This window comes from Salmo trutta, chromosome 24, assembly GCF_901001165.1.
Source record: "Salmo trutta chromosome 24, fSalTru1.1, whole genome shotgun sequence".
In the NCBI taxonomy this organism is placed as follows: Eukaryota; Metazoa; Chordata; class Actinopteri; order Salmoniformes; family Salmonidae; genus Salmo; species Salmo trutta.
Window position 1 is genome coordinate 27,102,547 of NC_042980.1, and position 16,206 is coordinate 27,118,752.

At 40.3% G+C, this 16,206-nt stretch overlaps 1 protein-coding gene across 1 annotated transcript in view; it reads left to right on the plus strand.

Moving 5' to 3' along the window:
• Nucleotides 1-7,116: 7,116 nt before the first annotated feature.
• Nucleotides 7,117-16,206, plus strand: part of LOC115161003 (integrin alpha-4) — a 30,425-nt gene continuing 21,335 nt past the window's right edge. The window contains exons 1-10 of the mRNA XM_029711634.1: nt 7,117-7,623; nt 7,966-8,081; nt 8,368-8,462; nt 11,360-11,489; nt 11,758-11,825; nt 12,475-12,604; nt 13,059-13,144; nt 14,008-14,070; nt 14,345-14,482; nt 15,658-15,766. Of these exons, the coding sequence (XP_029567494.1) occupies nt 7,442-7,623; nt 7,966-8,081; nt 8,368-8,462; nt 11,360-11,489; nt 11,758-11,825; nt 12,475-12,604; nt 13,059-13,144; nt 14,008-14,070; nt 14,345-14,482; nt 15,658-15,766 (1,117 nt within the window). The 5' untranslated portion in view covers nt 7,117-7,441. The remainder of the gene's footprint in view (nt 7,624-7,965; nt 8,082-8,367; nt 8,463-11,359; nt 11,490-11,757; nt 11,826-12,474; nt 12,605-13,058; nt 13,145-14,007; nt 14,071-14,344; nt 14,483-15,657; nt 15,767-16,206) is intronic.

Genomic DNA, 16,206 nt, shown 5'->3' on the forward strand with positions numbered 1-16,206 from the left:
GGCCAGGCAGAGACAGCAAGTGTGGTTTGCTGCTCCAGTGCCTTTCCATTCACCTTCACACTCCTGGGCCAGACTACACTCAATCATACGACCTACTGAAGAGATGAGTCTTCAATAAAGGTTGAGACTGAGTCTGCGTCTCTCACATGGGTAGGCAGACCATTCCATAAAAATTGAGCTCTATTGGAGAAAGCCCTGCCTCCAGCTGTTTGCTTAGAAATTCTAGGGACAGTTAGGAGGCCTGCGTCTTGTGACCGTAGAGTACGTGTAGGTATGTACGGCAGGACCAAATCGGAAAGATAGGTAGAAGCAAGCCCATGTAATGCTTTGTAGGTTAGCAGTAAAACCTTGAAATCAGCCCTTGCCTTAACAGGAAGCCAGTGTAGAGGCTAGCACTGGAGTAATATGATCAAATTCTTTGGTTCTAGTCAAGATTCTAGCAGCCGTGTTTTGCACTAACTGAAGTTTATTTAGTGCTTTGTCCGGGTAGCCGGAAAGTAGAGCATTGCAGTAGTTTAACCTAGAAGTGACAAAAGCATGGATTATTTTTTCTGCATCATTTTTGGACAGAAAGTTTCTGATTTTTGCAATGTTACGTAGATGGAAAAAAGCTGGCCTTGAAACAGTCTTGATATGTTCGTCAAAAGGGAGATCAGGATCCAGAGTAACGCCGAGGTCCTTCACAGTTTCATTTGAGACGACTGTACAACCATCAAGATTAATTGTCAGATTCAACAGAAGATCTCTTTGTTTCTTGGGACCTAGAACAAGCATCTCTGTTTTGTCCGAGTTTAAAAGTAGAACATTTGCAGCCATCCACTTCCTTATGTCTAAAACACAGGCTTCCAACGAAAGCAATTTTGGGGCTTCACCATGTTTCATCAAAATGTACAGCTGTGTGTCATCCGCATAGCAGTAAAAGTTGACATTATGTTTCCGAATACATCACCAAGAGGTAAAATATATAGTGAAAACAATAGTGGTCCTAATACAGAACCTTGAGGAACACCAAAATGTACAGGTGATTTGTCAGAGGACAAACCATCCACAGAGACAAACTGATATATTTCCGACAGATAAGATCTAAACCAGGCCAGAACTTGTCCGTGTAGACCAATTTGGGTTTCCAATCACTCCAAAAGAATGTGGTGATCGATGGTATCAAAGCAGCACTAAGGTCTAGGAGCACGAGGACAGATGCAGAGCTCGGTCTGACGCCATTAAAAGGTAATTACCACCTTCACAAGTGCAGTCTCAGTGCTATGATGGGGTCTAAAACCAGACTGAAGCGTTTCGTATAGATTGCTTGTTTTCAGGAAGGCAGTGAGTTGCTGCGCAATAGCTGTTTAATTTTTTTTAAGAGGAATGGAGATTCGATATAAGCCTATAGTTTTTTTAAATATTTTCTGGGTCAAGGTTTGGCATTTTCAAGAGAGGCTTTATTACTGCCCCTTTAGTGAGTTTGGTACACATCTGGTGGATAGAGAGCCATTTGTTAAGGCCTCTTGCCTACTCACTGAAAAATGAGCTCCCTATTTACTTAACTTGTGAATCTCCTGGTTGTGACATACTAGTTTATAAATAGACGCAAATGAAAGCACGGTACGGGGAACATTGGTCAAACATATCCTGTAAAACCAGGGAGACTCCACGGCGTTGGTGGGTGGTTGTAATGTAAACGCATACCACGCCCTTCAGGGATTCCCCAATGTCAGTGCTGAGCGCTTACCCTATCGCCTTTCATTGCTCACGTGCTCTCAACTATGTAGGCTGACCTTAGTTTATGAGCGTACCAAATGTATTTTAAATCCTGTTGCTGATTTGTAAGTATTTTTATGGTTTGAACTAAATGGCCCATTTTGCATGTATACGGTGTCGCAAGATGACTTCACTTATTTTCATTTAACTGCAGTTGTGCGGGAAAAGAAAAGCGCTCGACCCGGTGGCATGAAAAGCAACAAAGGAACAGTGATTTCCTACTCAGGTGTGATTAACTTTTCCTCCGAGGACTGCTCGCACCATCAAGCAAAAGGTAGTCCTTTTAGGGTTTAAACCAGCAAAGCCTTCCTGGAGTGACTGCATCTAGGGTATTGCACAAGGTTAAATTGAGTTTCTCAATTAGGTGGTTAACTGATTTTTGTACTCTGACGTCCTTGGGTAGGCGGAGGGAGTCTGGAAGGGCATCTAGGAATCTTTGGGTTGTCCAAGAATTTATAGCACCACTTTTGATGATCCGTGGTTGGGATCTGAGCAGATTATTTGTTGCATTTGCAAACGTAATAAAATTGTGGTCCGATAGTCCAGGATTATGATGAAAACATTAAGATCCACAACATTTATTCCACGGGACAAAACCAGGTCCTGAGTATGACTGTGGCAGTGAGTAGGTCCGAAGACATGTTGGACAAAACCCACTGAGTCGATGATTGCGCCGAAAGCCTTTTGGAGTGGGTCTGTGGACTTTTCCATGTGAATATTAGTCACCAAAAATGTGAATATTATCTGCCATGACTACAAGGTCCAATAGGAATTCAGGGAACTCAGTGAGGAATGCTGTATATGGCCCAGGAGGCCTGTAAACAGTAGCTATAAAAAGTGATTGAGTAGGCTGCATAGATTTCATGACTAGAAGCTCAAAAGCCAAAAACGTTGCTTTTTTTTTGTAAATTGAAATTGGCTATCATAAATGTTAGCAACACCTCCGCCTTTGCGGGATGCGCAGCGGATATGGTCACTAGTGTAACCAGGAGGTGAGGCCTCATTTAACACAGTAAATTCATTAGGCTTAAGCCATGTTTCAGTCAGGCCAATCACATCAAGATTATGATCAGTGATTAGTTCATTGACTATAACTGCCTTGGAAGTGAGGGATCTAACATTAAGTAGTCCTGTTTTGAGATGTGAGGTATCACGATCTCTTTCAATAATGGCAGGAATGGAGGAGGTCTTTATTCAAGTGAGATTGCTAAGGCGAACACCACCATGTTTAGTTTTGCCCAACCCAGGTCGAGGCACAGACACAGTCTCAATGGGGATAGCTGAGCTGACTACACTGACTGTGCTAGTGGCAGACTCCACTAAGCTGGCAGACTGGCTAACAGCCTGCTGCCTGGCCTGCACCCTATCTCAATGTGGAGGTAGGGGAGTTAGAGCCCTGTCTATGTTCGTAGATAAGATGAGAGCACCCCTCCAGCTAGGATGGAGTCCGTCACTCCTCAACAGGCCAGGCTTGGTCCTGTTTGTGGGTGAGTCCCAGAAAGAGGGCCAATTATCTACAAATTCTATCTTTTGGGAGGGGCAGAAAACAGTTTTCAACCAGCGATTGAGTTGTGAGAATATGCTGTAGAGCTCGTCACTCCCCCTAACTGGGAGGGGGCCAGAGGCAATTACTCTATGCCGACACATCTTTCTAGCTGATTTACACGCTGAAGCTATGTTGCGCTTGGTGACCTCTGACTGTTTCATCCTAACATCATTGGTGCCGACGTGGATAACAATATCCCTATACTCTCTACACTCGCCAGTTTTAGCTTTAGCCAGCACCATCTTCAGATTAGCCTTAACGTCAGTAGCACTGCCCCCTGGTAAACAGTGAATGATCGCTGGATGGTTTGTTTTAAGTCTAATACTGCGGTAATGGAGTCACCAATGACTAGGGTTTTCAATTTGTCAGAGCTAATGGTGGGAGGCTTCGATGTCTCAGACCCCGTAACGGGAGGAGTAGAGACCAAAAAAGCCTTTGACTCCGACTCGCTGCTTAATGGGGAGAACCGGTTAAAAGTTTCTGTCGGCTGAATGAGCGACACAGGTTGAGCATTCCTACAGCATTTCCCTCCAGAAGCCATGAGAAAGTTGTCCGGGTGTGGGGACTGTGCGAGGGGATTTATACTACTATCTGTACTTACTGGTGGCACAGACGCTGTTTCATCCTTTCCTACACTGAAATTACCCTTGCCTAACGATTGCGTCTGAAGCTGGGCTTACAGCACAGCTATCCTTGCCGTAAGGCGATCGTTCTCCTGTATATTATGAGTACAGCGACTGCAATTAGAAGGCATCATGTTAATGTTACTACTTCTTCGGCTGGTGGAGGTCCTAACGAACCACGTCCAGATAAAGCGTCCGGAGTGAAAAAGTTGAATGAAAAAAAGTAGAGCGAGGGAAAAACTAAAAATATAAACGGTAATTAAAAAGTTACATCCGTAAAGTTGTCAGGTAGCAAAGTAAGGTTAGCAAAAAACGCACAGCAGCACGTTAACAAATCTGCAAGTTGTGACCGGAAAGGACGTATCAAGCATCTTGGAGTAGGAGTGCTGTTGATTGTTAAACCAATCAATCTACTGTTAAACCAACCAACCTAGTGTTACACCAGCCGACCTACTGCTAATCCAACCAACCTACTGTTAAGCAAACTGACCTACTGTTAAGCCAAACGATCTACTGCTAAACCAAGTGGACTTTGCCCAAACTCTCCATCCAGCCCTCCACCAACAATAACTGAGCAGGCAATTAGCCCAGCAGACCACCGGCAAGACCAACACTAGCTCTGCATGCACACACACACACACACACACACACACACACACACACACACACACACACACACACACACACACACACACACACACACACACACACACACACACACATGCCTGTGCACGTATGGAGATGCTAAACATGTTTATGTTAATTAACAGTCAACTACTGTGAGACCGGTAGTCTTTTGCATGACAATAACCGACTGACAAAATGTCATGACCGCTACAGCCCTACAGTATGCACACACACACACAAACACACACTCACACACAAAGACGCACACGCATGCACGCAAATACACAAACAAGGAGGGAGAAAATACCTGACAGATGCTAAATTCTTACCAAATTACACAGCAGGTCATTAACTTAAATTCAAGTCATGTTCTAGACGGACCAATATGGGAAAAACTGTTGACAGAACAGACAGACACTCCTCCTGGTCTTGCCCTGTAGGACAACATTCCCAGTTTCCCTCCAGACACTGACACTCAATCATGGTCCATATTCATTTGCTCTTTAAAATAACATTTCAGTAGACTAATTCCATTTGTTTTTAATTAACTTTATTGTTAGTAAGATAAAAAAAATGTATATGTTTTGTATTAGTTACTTTTTCTATTCCTTCACCTATTACAAAAAGCTAATTAGACTTTAATATTATGTTGGTATGAATGTATAGTAGACCAGCCAGTGCTACCACATAGCCAACAATCAATTTCAGCAGCATCTATAGTACCTTCAGAAAGTATTCACACCCCTTGACTTTTTCCCCATTTTGTTGTGTTACAGCCTGAATTTAAAATGGTTTTATTTGAGAGGTTGTGTCACTGGCCTACACACAATACCCCATAATGTGGAATTATGTTTTTTGAAATGTTTAGAAATTAAATGAAAATGAAAAAAGCTGAAATGTCTTGATTCAATCGGTATTCAACCCCTTTGTTATGTCAAACCTAAATAAGTTCAGGAGTAAAAATGTACTTATCAAGTCACATAATAAGTTGCAGGTACTCACTCTGTGTGTAATAATTGTGTTTAAAATTATTTTGAATGACTACCTCATCTCTGTACCCCACACTGTAAGGTCCTTCAGTCGAGCAATGAATGTCAACACAGATTGAACCAGAAAGACCAGGGTGGTTTTCAAATGCCTCACAAATAAGACACCTATTGGTAGATGGGTAAAAATAATAATACATCAACATTGAATACCCCTTTGAGCATGGTGAAGTTGTTAATTACACTTTGTATGGTGTATCATACACCCAGTCACTACAAAGATACAGGCGTCCTTCTTAACTCAGTTGCCGGAGAAGAAGAAAACTGCTCAGGAATTTCACCATGTGGTGGAAAAAGTACCCAATTTTCATACTGGAGTAAAAGTAAAGATACCTTAATAAAAATATGACAGAAGTAAAAGGGAAAGTCACCCAGTAAAATATTACTTGAGTAAAAGTCTAAAAGTATTTGGTTTTAAATATATTTAAGTATCAAAAGTAAAAGTAAAAGTATAAATCATTCTTAATTCCTTATATTAAGCAAACCAGGCAGCATCATTTTCTTGTTTTTTATATACTGATAGCCAGGGGCATGCTCCAACACTAAGGACATAATTTACAAATAAACCATGTGTTTAGTGAGTCGCCAGATCAGAGGCAGTAGGGATGACCAGGGGATGATCTCTTGATAAGTGTGTGAATTAGACCACTTCACACCAATGTTTAAAACAGTTACAGAGTTTAATGGCTGTGAAAGGAGAAAACAGAGCACTGTAGTTACTCCACGATACTAAACTAATTGACAGAGTGAAAAGAAGGAAGGCAGTAGGGATGACCAGGGATGATATCTTGATAAGTGTGTGAATTAAACCATGTTCCTGTCCTGCTAAGCATTCAAAATGTAACGAGTACTTTTGGGTGTCAGGGGAAATGTATGGAGAAAAAAGTACAACATTTTCTTTAGGAATGTTGTGAAGTAAAAGTAACAGTTGTCAAAAATATAAATAGTCAAGTAAAGTACAGATACCCCAAAAACCGACTTAAGTAGTACTTTCAAGTATATTTACTTAAGTACTTCACACCACTGTTTAAAACAGTTACAGAGTTTAATGGCTGTGAAAGGAAAAAAACTGTGTAGTTACTCCACCACACTAACTTAATTGACAGAGCAAAAAGAAGGAAGCCTGTACAGAATAAAAATATTCCAAAATATGCATCCTGTTTGCAACAAGGAACTACATTAATAATGAAAAAAAAATGGCTATGGGTATGCTTGTAATCGTTAAAGGCTGGGGAGTTTTTTATGATAAAAAAGAAACAGAATGGAGCTGAGCACAGGCAAAATCCTAGAGGCAACCTGGTTCAGGCGGCAACACAACAAAATGTGGAATAAGTCAAGGTGTGGATAAATACAGTACTTTCTGAAGGAACTGTGTGTGTGGATTTGATTCAAATTAAAATGTATTCGTCACGTGCACAAGATACTGTTAAATCCAGGAGACATATATCTCTCTCAGTTTTAATGGTGTGGATAGAAGGTTTCAGGGTGGGTTGGAGGGTTGGGCTCTACGTTTGATGAATTTGGGTAGCAGCATGCAAGCCGTCCGCCAGAAGTTTAACTCACTTTGTGAAGTTTCACGTGACGGAATTGAGTCATGAGCCTGACGATGTGAGGTTGCGTACAGGCAGAACGACCGACGCATTAAGAAGCGCAACAGGAGTTGAGCGCGCCCAGTCACTATTCAACTCTATCCAAATGCCATTCTAAAGTTGGTATTGGGATGTACGACTTTTCTCTGTTTCCGTGGATTTGAATAAACGACGTTTTTATTTTATTTTGTTTTCATCTGCCTTCACTTGTAATCTCTTCGTGTTGGAAAAGTTGGTATTTGTTTTACAAAAATGGAGCGAAAAACGCCGGGGAATCTTTCTTGCTGTTGGAGCTTTCTTCTCTCGTACTTCTGGTGCTGTAATCTCACTGAGTGTTACAATTTGGATGTAGACCACCCCATTAGTTTCAGTGGACCAAATGGATCTTTATTTGGATATTCTGTATTGTTACACAAGAACCAGAAAAACACATGGTAAGTGAATCAAACATTGTTGTAGGCTTTTTTAAAACCTCTATTCATACTGTAGAACACCATAACTGAATAGGCTACACACATTTAGGCTATTAGTTGTTGAAGAATTAACAAAATGGGTATTCAGCCCCAAAATGTGTGAAAAATGTTAATTAGGGATTCTATGAACACAAGTACCCTTTGACACAACAAACCACCAGAAACTGCACATTACGAGTGTCCATGTTGCCTTTTGAGTTTTTCAGTGTGAAGGATTTTTTTGTTCGATATCCCACAACTGGGGTATTCATGTGTATAAAACTGTAACGTTAGGGATATTCATTTTTATATTGCCTGTTATAGGTTATTAGTCGGAGCTCCAGTTGCGAATTCGTCCTCCTACCCAGCCGTAAAAGAACCAGGAGCAATTTATAAGTGCAGCATCTCGGACAAGAGAGAATGTCAGCAAATATCAACAGGTTTGGAATATCGACTTTACAAACAAAAAATCTGTGTTGCTTCCAAGTTATTTGACCAGCGTGGTTTTGGGGATTTGTGCACTGACATTGACCCATTTCCATTGGATTATAAGAAAGCACGCTGGTCAAATTAACCAGAACCACTTCATGTTTAACATGGATGCCCCACAGATTGTTTTCATAGGGTTTGTAAGGCATTATTAAAGGTCGTTGCCACCTCTCAATTCACGTTCTCTCTCTCACTCGTTGGTGTGTGTGCTTGCATGTGTGTGTGTCTGTACTACAGGTGTGGACAGTTGTGGGAAGACATGCTTCTCTGAGAGTGACAACCAGTGGCTCGGAGTCAGCCTGTCCAGACAGCCTCGAGATGGCCATGTATTGGTATGTTAAGTCAATCAATAAATCAATCAAATGTATTTATAAAGCCCTTTTTATATCAGCAGGTGTCATAAAGTTCTTTACAGTGATGGTCATGTATTGGCTATGTAGATTAGTCCCAGTAGGGGTAAACAAATGTTACAATCCCTTCTCAGATGGTCAGTATTGGTGTAAATTCCAGTGATATACAGTCTTTGTGCCCATTCCGAGACCGAAATCAAATAATGAGATGGGTACATCTTGTATTGGTGAACTTTGTTTAAGGCCAGGCACCACACCCTCATAGGGTATTTTATTTCCCTTAATCATATCACAATCAACTTTTGCCAGTTGAATGTAGGCACAAATATAATACTTTCTTTGTATAAAAACATTGATGAAATATTTTATTGAAATATGCAATCGAGGCAACATCTAAATATGCACATATTTGCATATTGCGGCAAAAAAACTAACTTGTATCTAGTATACAAAAATTTACAACATATCAACAATTCCCTCTGAGCAAGTCTGGAGAATATGTCTAAGGATAACCAAACACAATTTGGTGAATGCAGATGCTTCTGAAGCTGAATTTTTTTGGGGGGGCGTGTAAGAAGAATCTGACTTTCGGAAAATGGCAGTTGAAGACAAGTACACTGAATTTAGACTAACGGCAAACGCCTATTTAAACCACCATCTCTTCAAAGTAAATGACTAAATATAGACCAGTTTGTAACAATCTCTATGAAATGGGTTTTTAGTGCAATTCAATGTAGTCAGCTTTGAAATGATTGATGTATGTCCATTTTAAAGTGGTTCAAGTTCATTACAATGTTGATGACAGCAGTATGATAAACTAAAGAAAATAAACAGTACCAGTCAAATGTTTGGACACACCAACTCATTCCAGGGTTTTTCTTAATTTTTCTATTTTCTACATTAAAGAATAGTAGTGAAGACATCAAACTATGGAACAACACATTTAACACCAAAAAAGTGTTAAACAAATCAACATATATTTTATATTTGAGATTCAAAGTTGCTACCCTTTGCCTTGAGGACAGCTTTGCACCCTCTTGGCATTCTCTCAACCAGCTTCATGAGGTAGTCACCTGGAATGCATTTCAATTAACAGATGTGCATTATTGAAAGTTAATTTGTGGAACTTTTTTCCATAATACGTTTGAGCCAATTATTGTGTTGTGACAAGGTAGGGGTGGTATACAGAAGACAGCCCTATTTGGTTAAAAACCAAGTCCATATTATGGCAAGAACAGCTAAAAAAACTAAGAGAATAGATAGTCCATTATTACTTTGACATTTTCTTCAAGTGCAGTCACAAAAAACATCAAGCGCTATGATGAAACTGGCTCTCATGAGGACCGCCACAGGAAAGGAAGAACCTGTGTTACCTCTGCTACAGAGTTCATTAGAGTTATCAGCCTCAGAAATTGCAGCACAAATAAATGCTTCACAGAGTTCAAGTAACAGACACATCTCAACATCAACTGTTCGTAGGAGACTGCGTGTATGGTCGATTGGTGCAAAGAAACCACTACTAAAGGACACCAATAATAAGAAGAGACTTGCTTGGACCAAGAAACACGAGCAATGGACATTAGACCGGTGGAAATCTGTCCTTTGGTCTGATGAGTCCAAATTTGAGATTTTCGGTTCCAACCGCTGTGTCTTTGTGAGACGCGGAGTTGGTGAACGGATGATCTCTGCATATGTGGTTCCCACCATGAAGCATGGAGGAGGAAGTGTGATGGTGTGGGGGTGCTTTGCTGGTGACACTGTCAGTGATTTATTTAGAATTCAAGGCACACTTATCCAGCATGACTATCACAGAATTCTGCAGCGATACGCCATTCCATCTGGTTTGTGCTTAGTGGGACTATCATTTGTTTTTCAACAGGACAATGACCCAACACACCTCCAGGCTGTGTAAGGGCTATTTGACCAAGAAGGAGAGTGATGTAGTGCTGCATCAGATGACCTGGCCTCCACAATCAGCCGATCTCAACCCAGTTGAGATGGTTTTTTGGATGAGTTGGACCGCAGAGTGAAGGAAAAGCAGCCAACAAGTGCTCAGCATATGTGGGAAGTCCTTCAAGACTGTTGGAAAAGCATTCCAGGTGAAGCTGGTTGAGAGAATGCCAAGGTTGTGCAAAGATGTCATCGAGGCAAAGGGTGGCTACTTTGAAGAATCTAAAATCTAAAATATATTTTCATTTAACACTTTTTTGGTTACTACATGATTCCATATGTGTTATTTTATGGTGTTGATGTGTTTACTATTATTCTAAAATATAGAAAATAGGAAAACATTATGAAAAATACTTGAATGAGTAGGTGTGTCTAAACTTTTGACTGGTACTGTATTTTTTCATGATGTTTTTTATATTTTTATGTTTTGAAAATACTCATATTTTTTTATTTAACTAGGCAAGTCAGTTAAGAACAAATTCTTATTTTCAATGACAGCCTAGGAACAGTGGGTTAACTGCCTTGTTCAGGGGGAGAACGACAGATTTGTACCTTGTCAGCTCAGGGAGTCAAACTTGCAACCTTTCGGTTACTAGTCCAACACAACACTCTAACCACTAGGCTACGCTGCCGCCCCATATTAATGGATCAAAGTACCAACAAATATCAGAATTGATAGGTAGATGCAACATTTTTATTTCAGCCTGTAGTGCCTGGTCTTAACAAGACTTGCATCCTTTGCAACCCTACCAGACATATCAAATGTTATTTTGGAAACTAGCTGCTAGACAGTGCTCGCATTATGTCACTTGTTAGATTAAACACAAACTTACATATTTTATGTGTAGACTATTCCATTGTTGTTACATTCCTCCTCTCAAATAGTTGCATTTCCTCCAACAACATCTGTGTTGCTTCTCCTTCCACAGGCATGTGGGCATCGTTGGAAGAACGTGTTCTATTCCAGGAAAGAAAACCTGAACAAGCTGCCTCATGGTATCTGTTACAGATACGAGGCTGACCTCAAACAGACTCAACCACTCATCCCATGCTACAAAGGTACACTGTTTTGCATTTACAGGATATCTGATTTTTATTCATTAATGCATACCGTAGCAAAACGTTTTGCAACAGAAAAATGAAAATGTGGATTATAAATCACATAAATCAGTCAATAACCGAGGCCGAGTATCCATATGTTTTTGTTCTCGCCATGTCTAACTCCAAGGTCACACCTGTAAGCAACCTGCACTGAGTCTGAGAGCTTGTTGACAGTAACCTTGCTTTATTGGCCAAAATGAAAATGCATCTGCCACTCTTTCTCCAGATCACCAACGGAAGTTTGGTGAGGACTATGGATCATGCCAAGCAGGGATATCCAACTTTCTGACTGAGGTATCAGTTCCTCTACATATTCTGTTTAAACCTAAAGTTTATGTATATGTTAGTAATGCACGTGTGCACATACACAGGTACATGGACACATACACAAGTCACAAACTTGAAATGCACACAACCCATCAAACTGGGAACACTCCCAGAACATTCGTTAAGATTCCTTTTAAGTTCTAGTTCGTTTTCTTTCTCTCTTAATATTAGGATGATAACATCCCAAAAACATTCAAACATTCTTCAGAAAAGGTTTTAAATGAAATATCCTTGGGATGTTTTCCTAACATTCACTAAAATGTTGTGCACAACATCTGAAACAACCACCACAGGAAATTCCCCAAACGTTCTCATTAGGTTTCCAGGTAATGTAATAACACAATGTACCAGTAATGTTTTAAGAACATAATGCTGCAACAAAATATGAGAGCAGCGTTCTGGGAACATTCTTTTAACATCAGGTGAATGTTTTATACAAACATTGGATAATGATCAGCACTACTGGATCGTTTTTATGTTATGAGAACAAACATTTGCCACAACGTAAAGAAGGTTCTGCGAACTTTCACAGAACCAACTTTGGTTACTGGGAAATCACAAACATAAAACCAAAACTGAACAATACTCTGATGTATGTGTTGTTATTTTTCTTCAGGACTTGATAATAATGGGAGCCCCGGGGACATCGTACTGGACTGGGTCTGTCCTGGTCTACAACACCTCCAGCAGGGTCCTGTCTGCCTATGTGGATGACAGCAGCACTGTCCTCTATGGCAGTTACCTCGGTATGTTAATTATAATATGGTTGGAGACGATCAGAAAGACTTGTCTGGTTGTCACACGTCTCATAAAGACACTCAGTTGTTTTTGAGTTGGTGAAGTGTAATGTAAGGGAATACAGAGAGGAAGCATGCTTTTGTGTGTGTGTGGGGGGGGGGGGGTTGCTAAATATTTGCTCAATTGTAGTTACTGCAAATCATCACGCCGTTTCTCTCATCTCTTATATCAACCAGTGCCATCTGGTTCTACAGTACCTGTTCAGTTGGGTATACTAAAGTTGTACTAAGGTTTACAAATGTTTTATTAAGGTTATACTAATGTTGCAGTCATTCCTATTAACGTTGTGATACGTTTCCATTGCTGGGCTACTCTGCTAGTCTCATTCTTTGGTTATATTAAAGTTGTACTAATGCTGTACTGGCGTTGTACCTACATTGTGATCCTTCTTTTCCTCACCAGGCTACTCGGTTGGGGCCGGCCACTTCCTCCACCCTGACTCCACAGAGATTGTTGGCGGTGCGCCCCAGTACGGGCAGACTGGTAAGGTAAGAGTTCATTTCATTCCTGTTTTTTCTTTCACCCCCATCATATCCCTATCACCCCACCACCCGCCTGTAGAAAGCACAGCACCAACACTTATATGTGGCTCGCTTCTTATGACCTGACAAGCTAAAGGTGGTAAGTACAATAATACAGTGTGTGTTTGAATCACCAACTAGGGTGATGCTAAATATATGATGCATTGGGCATTCCTCATGTTACTGGTGAAATGTATGAAATATGTGCTATTGAAAAATACATGTGGGTTTTGCACTGGTTGCCCTGTTGCAGGAGAACTTTGTCGGAAGGCTTTTATTTAGAGATGCTTTAAGGATCTTGTCGTCAATACATTCGATTTACATTTAAGTCATTTAGCAGACACAGACTATGTCCCAAAGGGCACTCTTTTCCCTATTAAGTGCGCTACTTTTGACAAGGGCCCATAAGGTAATGTAAATGAATCTCTCTGCAGAAAGTGGGGAATAATTTTGTCTTGTGGCAATTCTGTGCACATTTTATGGAGGAATATTTTTTTTTTTAAATTTGAAGACTGTAAAAGTTGCTAGTTCTTAATGGCCTCACCAAATACATGTCCCACAGGAATGTTAAGATGACAGATGGGAGACATTTTATCAGTAGAAAGCAATCAGATTAAAGCATTGTTGGTTAAGGACTTGTAAGTAAGCATTTCACTGTAAGGTCCACACCTGTTGTATTTGGCGCATGTGTTAAATAAAATGTGATTTGATTTGAGATCATGTCTGTATGGGTATTGTGATATAATCTAAGTACTTTATGCATTTTACCATTCATCCTTAGTTGGCTTTAAGACTTGATGTGACCAGGTCGTTTCTGTCCTCTTCTCCAGGCCTACCTATTCAGAGCTGAAGAAAACATGCTGAAGATAATCAGTGAAGTCAAGGGCAGCAAGGTGGGAATTAGTAGCCAGATATCTTTACGGCCAGGTTCCCTGACACAGATTAAGCCTGGTCTTGTACTAAGAATCTCCATTGAACATGCTCTTTAGTCTAGGACTGGGTATAAGCTTTGTCTGGGAAACCGGAAATGAATGTCTTGATTTTGACGCAGAACTCAATCATACCTCCTCACTGCAAAATCACGTTGTGACAACTGCTGGCTTCATAAATACATTTGATTGATTTGATTGACTGTATTGACTTGAAACCTGTTTTCCTATACTGTAGCTCGGCTCGTATTTTGGTGCCAGTGTGTGTGCCGTGGACCTGAATGGAGATGGCCTGTCTGATCTACTGGTAGGATCTCCCATGTACAGCACCGTGAGAGAGGAAGGACAAGTCCATGTCTACATCAACCAAGGAGCCGTAAGTACTGGGATCTTTCCCAATTCGTTTTTCCTTCAATTCAATACAACTTTCTATTTGGCCCCTCAGGGGCAATTAAGAAAGGCATGTCACTTACAAGTATCATAATCCACACTCTCCACATAAAAAATACAGTATACGACAGACAACCGTGATTTCCCTGATTCCTTTTCTTGCCTTCTCAAAACTCATTGGAGGAGAAGGTCAGGGGGGAGGGACATTGGATCTTCTCTTCCAGTGTGGCTTGAGAAGGAGGTGAGGAGTGAGGATGCGAGGATTCGAGGAAAAACGAATTGAGTGAGATACAACCTTTCTTTCACCCCTATCATAAAAAAAGTTATTGTGCAGTTATTATGTGTCTAGCTGTGTGAGTTTTGCAAATAGCCTTGGATCTAATGTAATTTGATGGTCCATTACCTATTGAAATGTTTCTCTAAACTTTGTGAGGCTGTTATATGGAACACTGTCCCTGAAGATACAGTATTTGTTAAAAGAGAACAACATCAATAGAGACTTCCTACCTCACATCACATCTCACACACATACTGTTATCTTCACAACTTAACTCTGCAGTTCTTAAATATGATAGTAGTTAAGCATCTCATACAATACTGGTGTTGTGCACTGTTATAACAAAAACGTTTCAAAACCAATGATTGGTATCACTTAACATTAAGTTGCTCTGATACCTATGTTGTAACATCTAGACTAACTATTCAGCTTTCAGAACAATGAGATCATTTGATAGAAATTAATATGCTCAAGTAAAGAGATTTTTATTTTATTGTCATTTCCTATAAATAGAAGAGTCTGGAGTTACTATATTACTGTACTGTCTTATACACTAGCAGATGATATAAAACAACACAGCATGATGATAGCAGGACCTGAGGACTGTTTCTATGACTGATGAGTTTGTATTACGGAAAGCTAAACCAGCGGATATCTGCTACATTTATAGTGTACTACTAAGGACCAGGCAACTCTGCATGACATGAGTAACTTTACGTAATTACCAACCTAATGACTGCAATTACATGGAGCTTAGCTAGGTACTTCCCCCACATATCTCCATTAGCAAATTACCGTTTTTTCTTCCCGGATCAACTTTACAAGCCATTACCCTGGGCAGAGGAGAGAAGGAATATTAAGACTGTAAATGAATGTGTTTTAAGGCTAATATGAAGGAAGCAGAGTTTCAGTTGGTGGGAAGCAACTCGTATGCTGCCAGATTTGGGGAGACCATAACTGATCTGGGAGATATTGATGATGATGGCTTTGCTGGTGAGTGTTATGCATATTATTTTGCAAAGATATAAAGCAATTCTTACTTTATCTTTAAAGTTATAATGATTTGTCACAGTACAGCAAAACTATGATGATAAAATCAGCTACCCTGTACAGCAAAACTATGATGACAAAATCAGCTGCCCTAGCTAATGTGCCAATGTTCTGCATAGTTTTTGGTAAAAAATAAATACAAATAAAGTGAAATTGAACTTGGTGATATTCCAAGTCGGTACTGTCCCAATTGTTGCACAAGAAAATCTCTGCATATTTCAGTTGAATGCAATGTAGCCTGATCCACCAACCGGACCACTGCGCTCTCATTTAGTTTCAATGTAAGCTTGCAAGATCAGGATGGTTGATCAAGGCTATGAGCAATTGGCAGCTCTAAAACTAACAGAAAGCGAGCTATGCCAGTCAGATGGAACTACACTAAA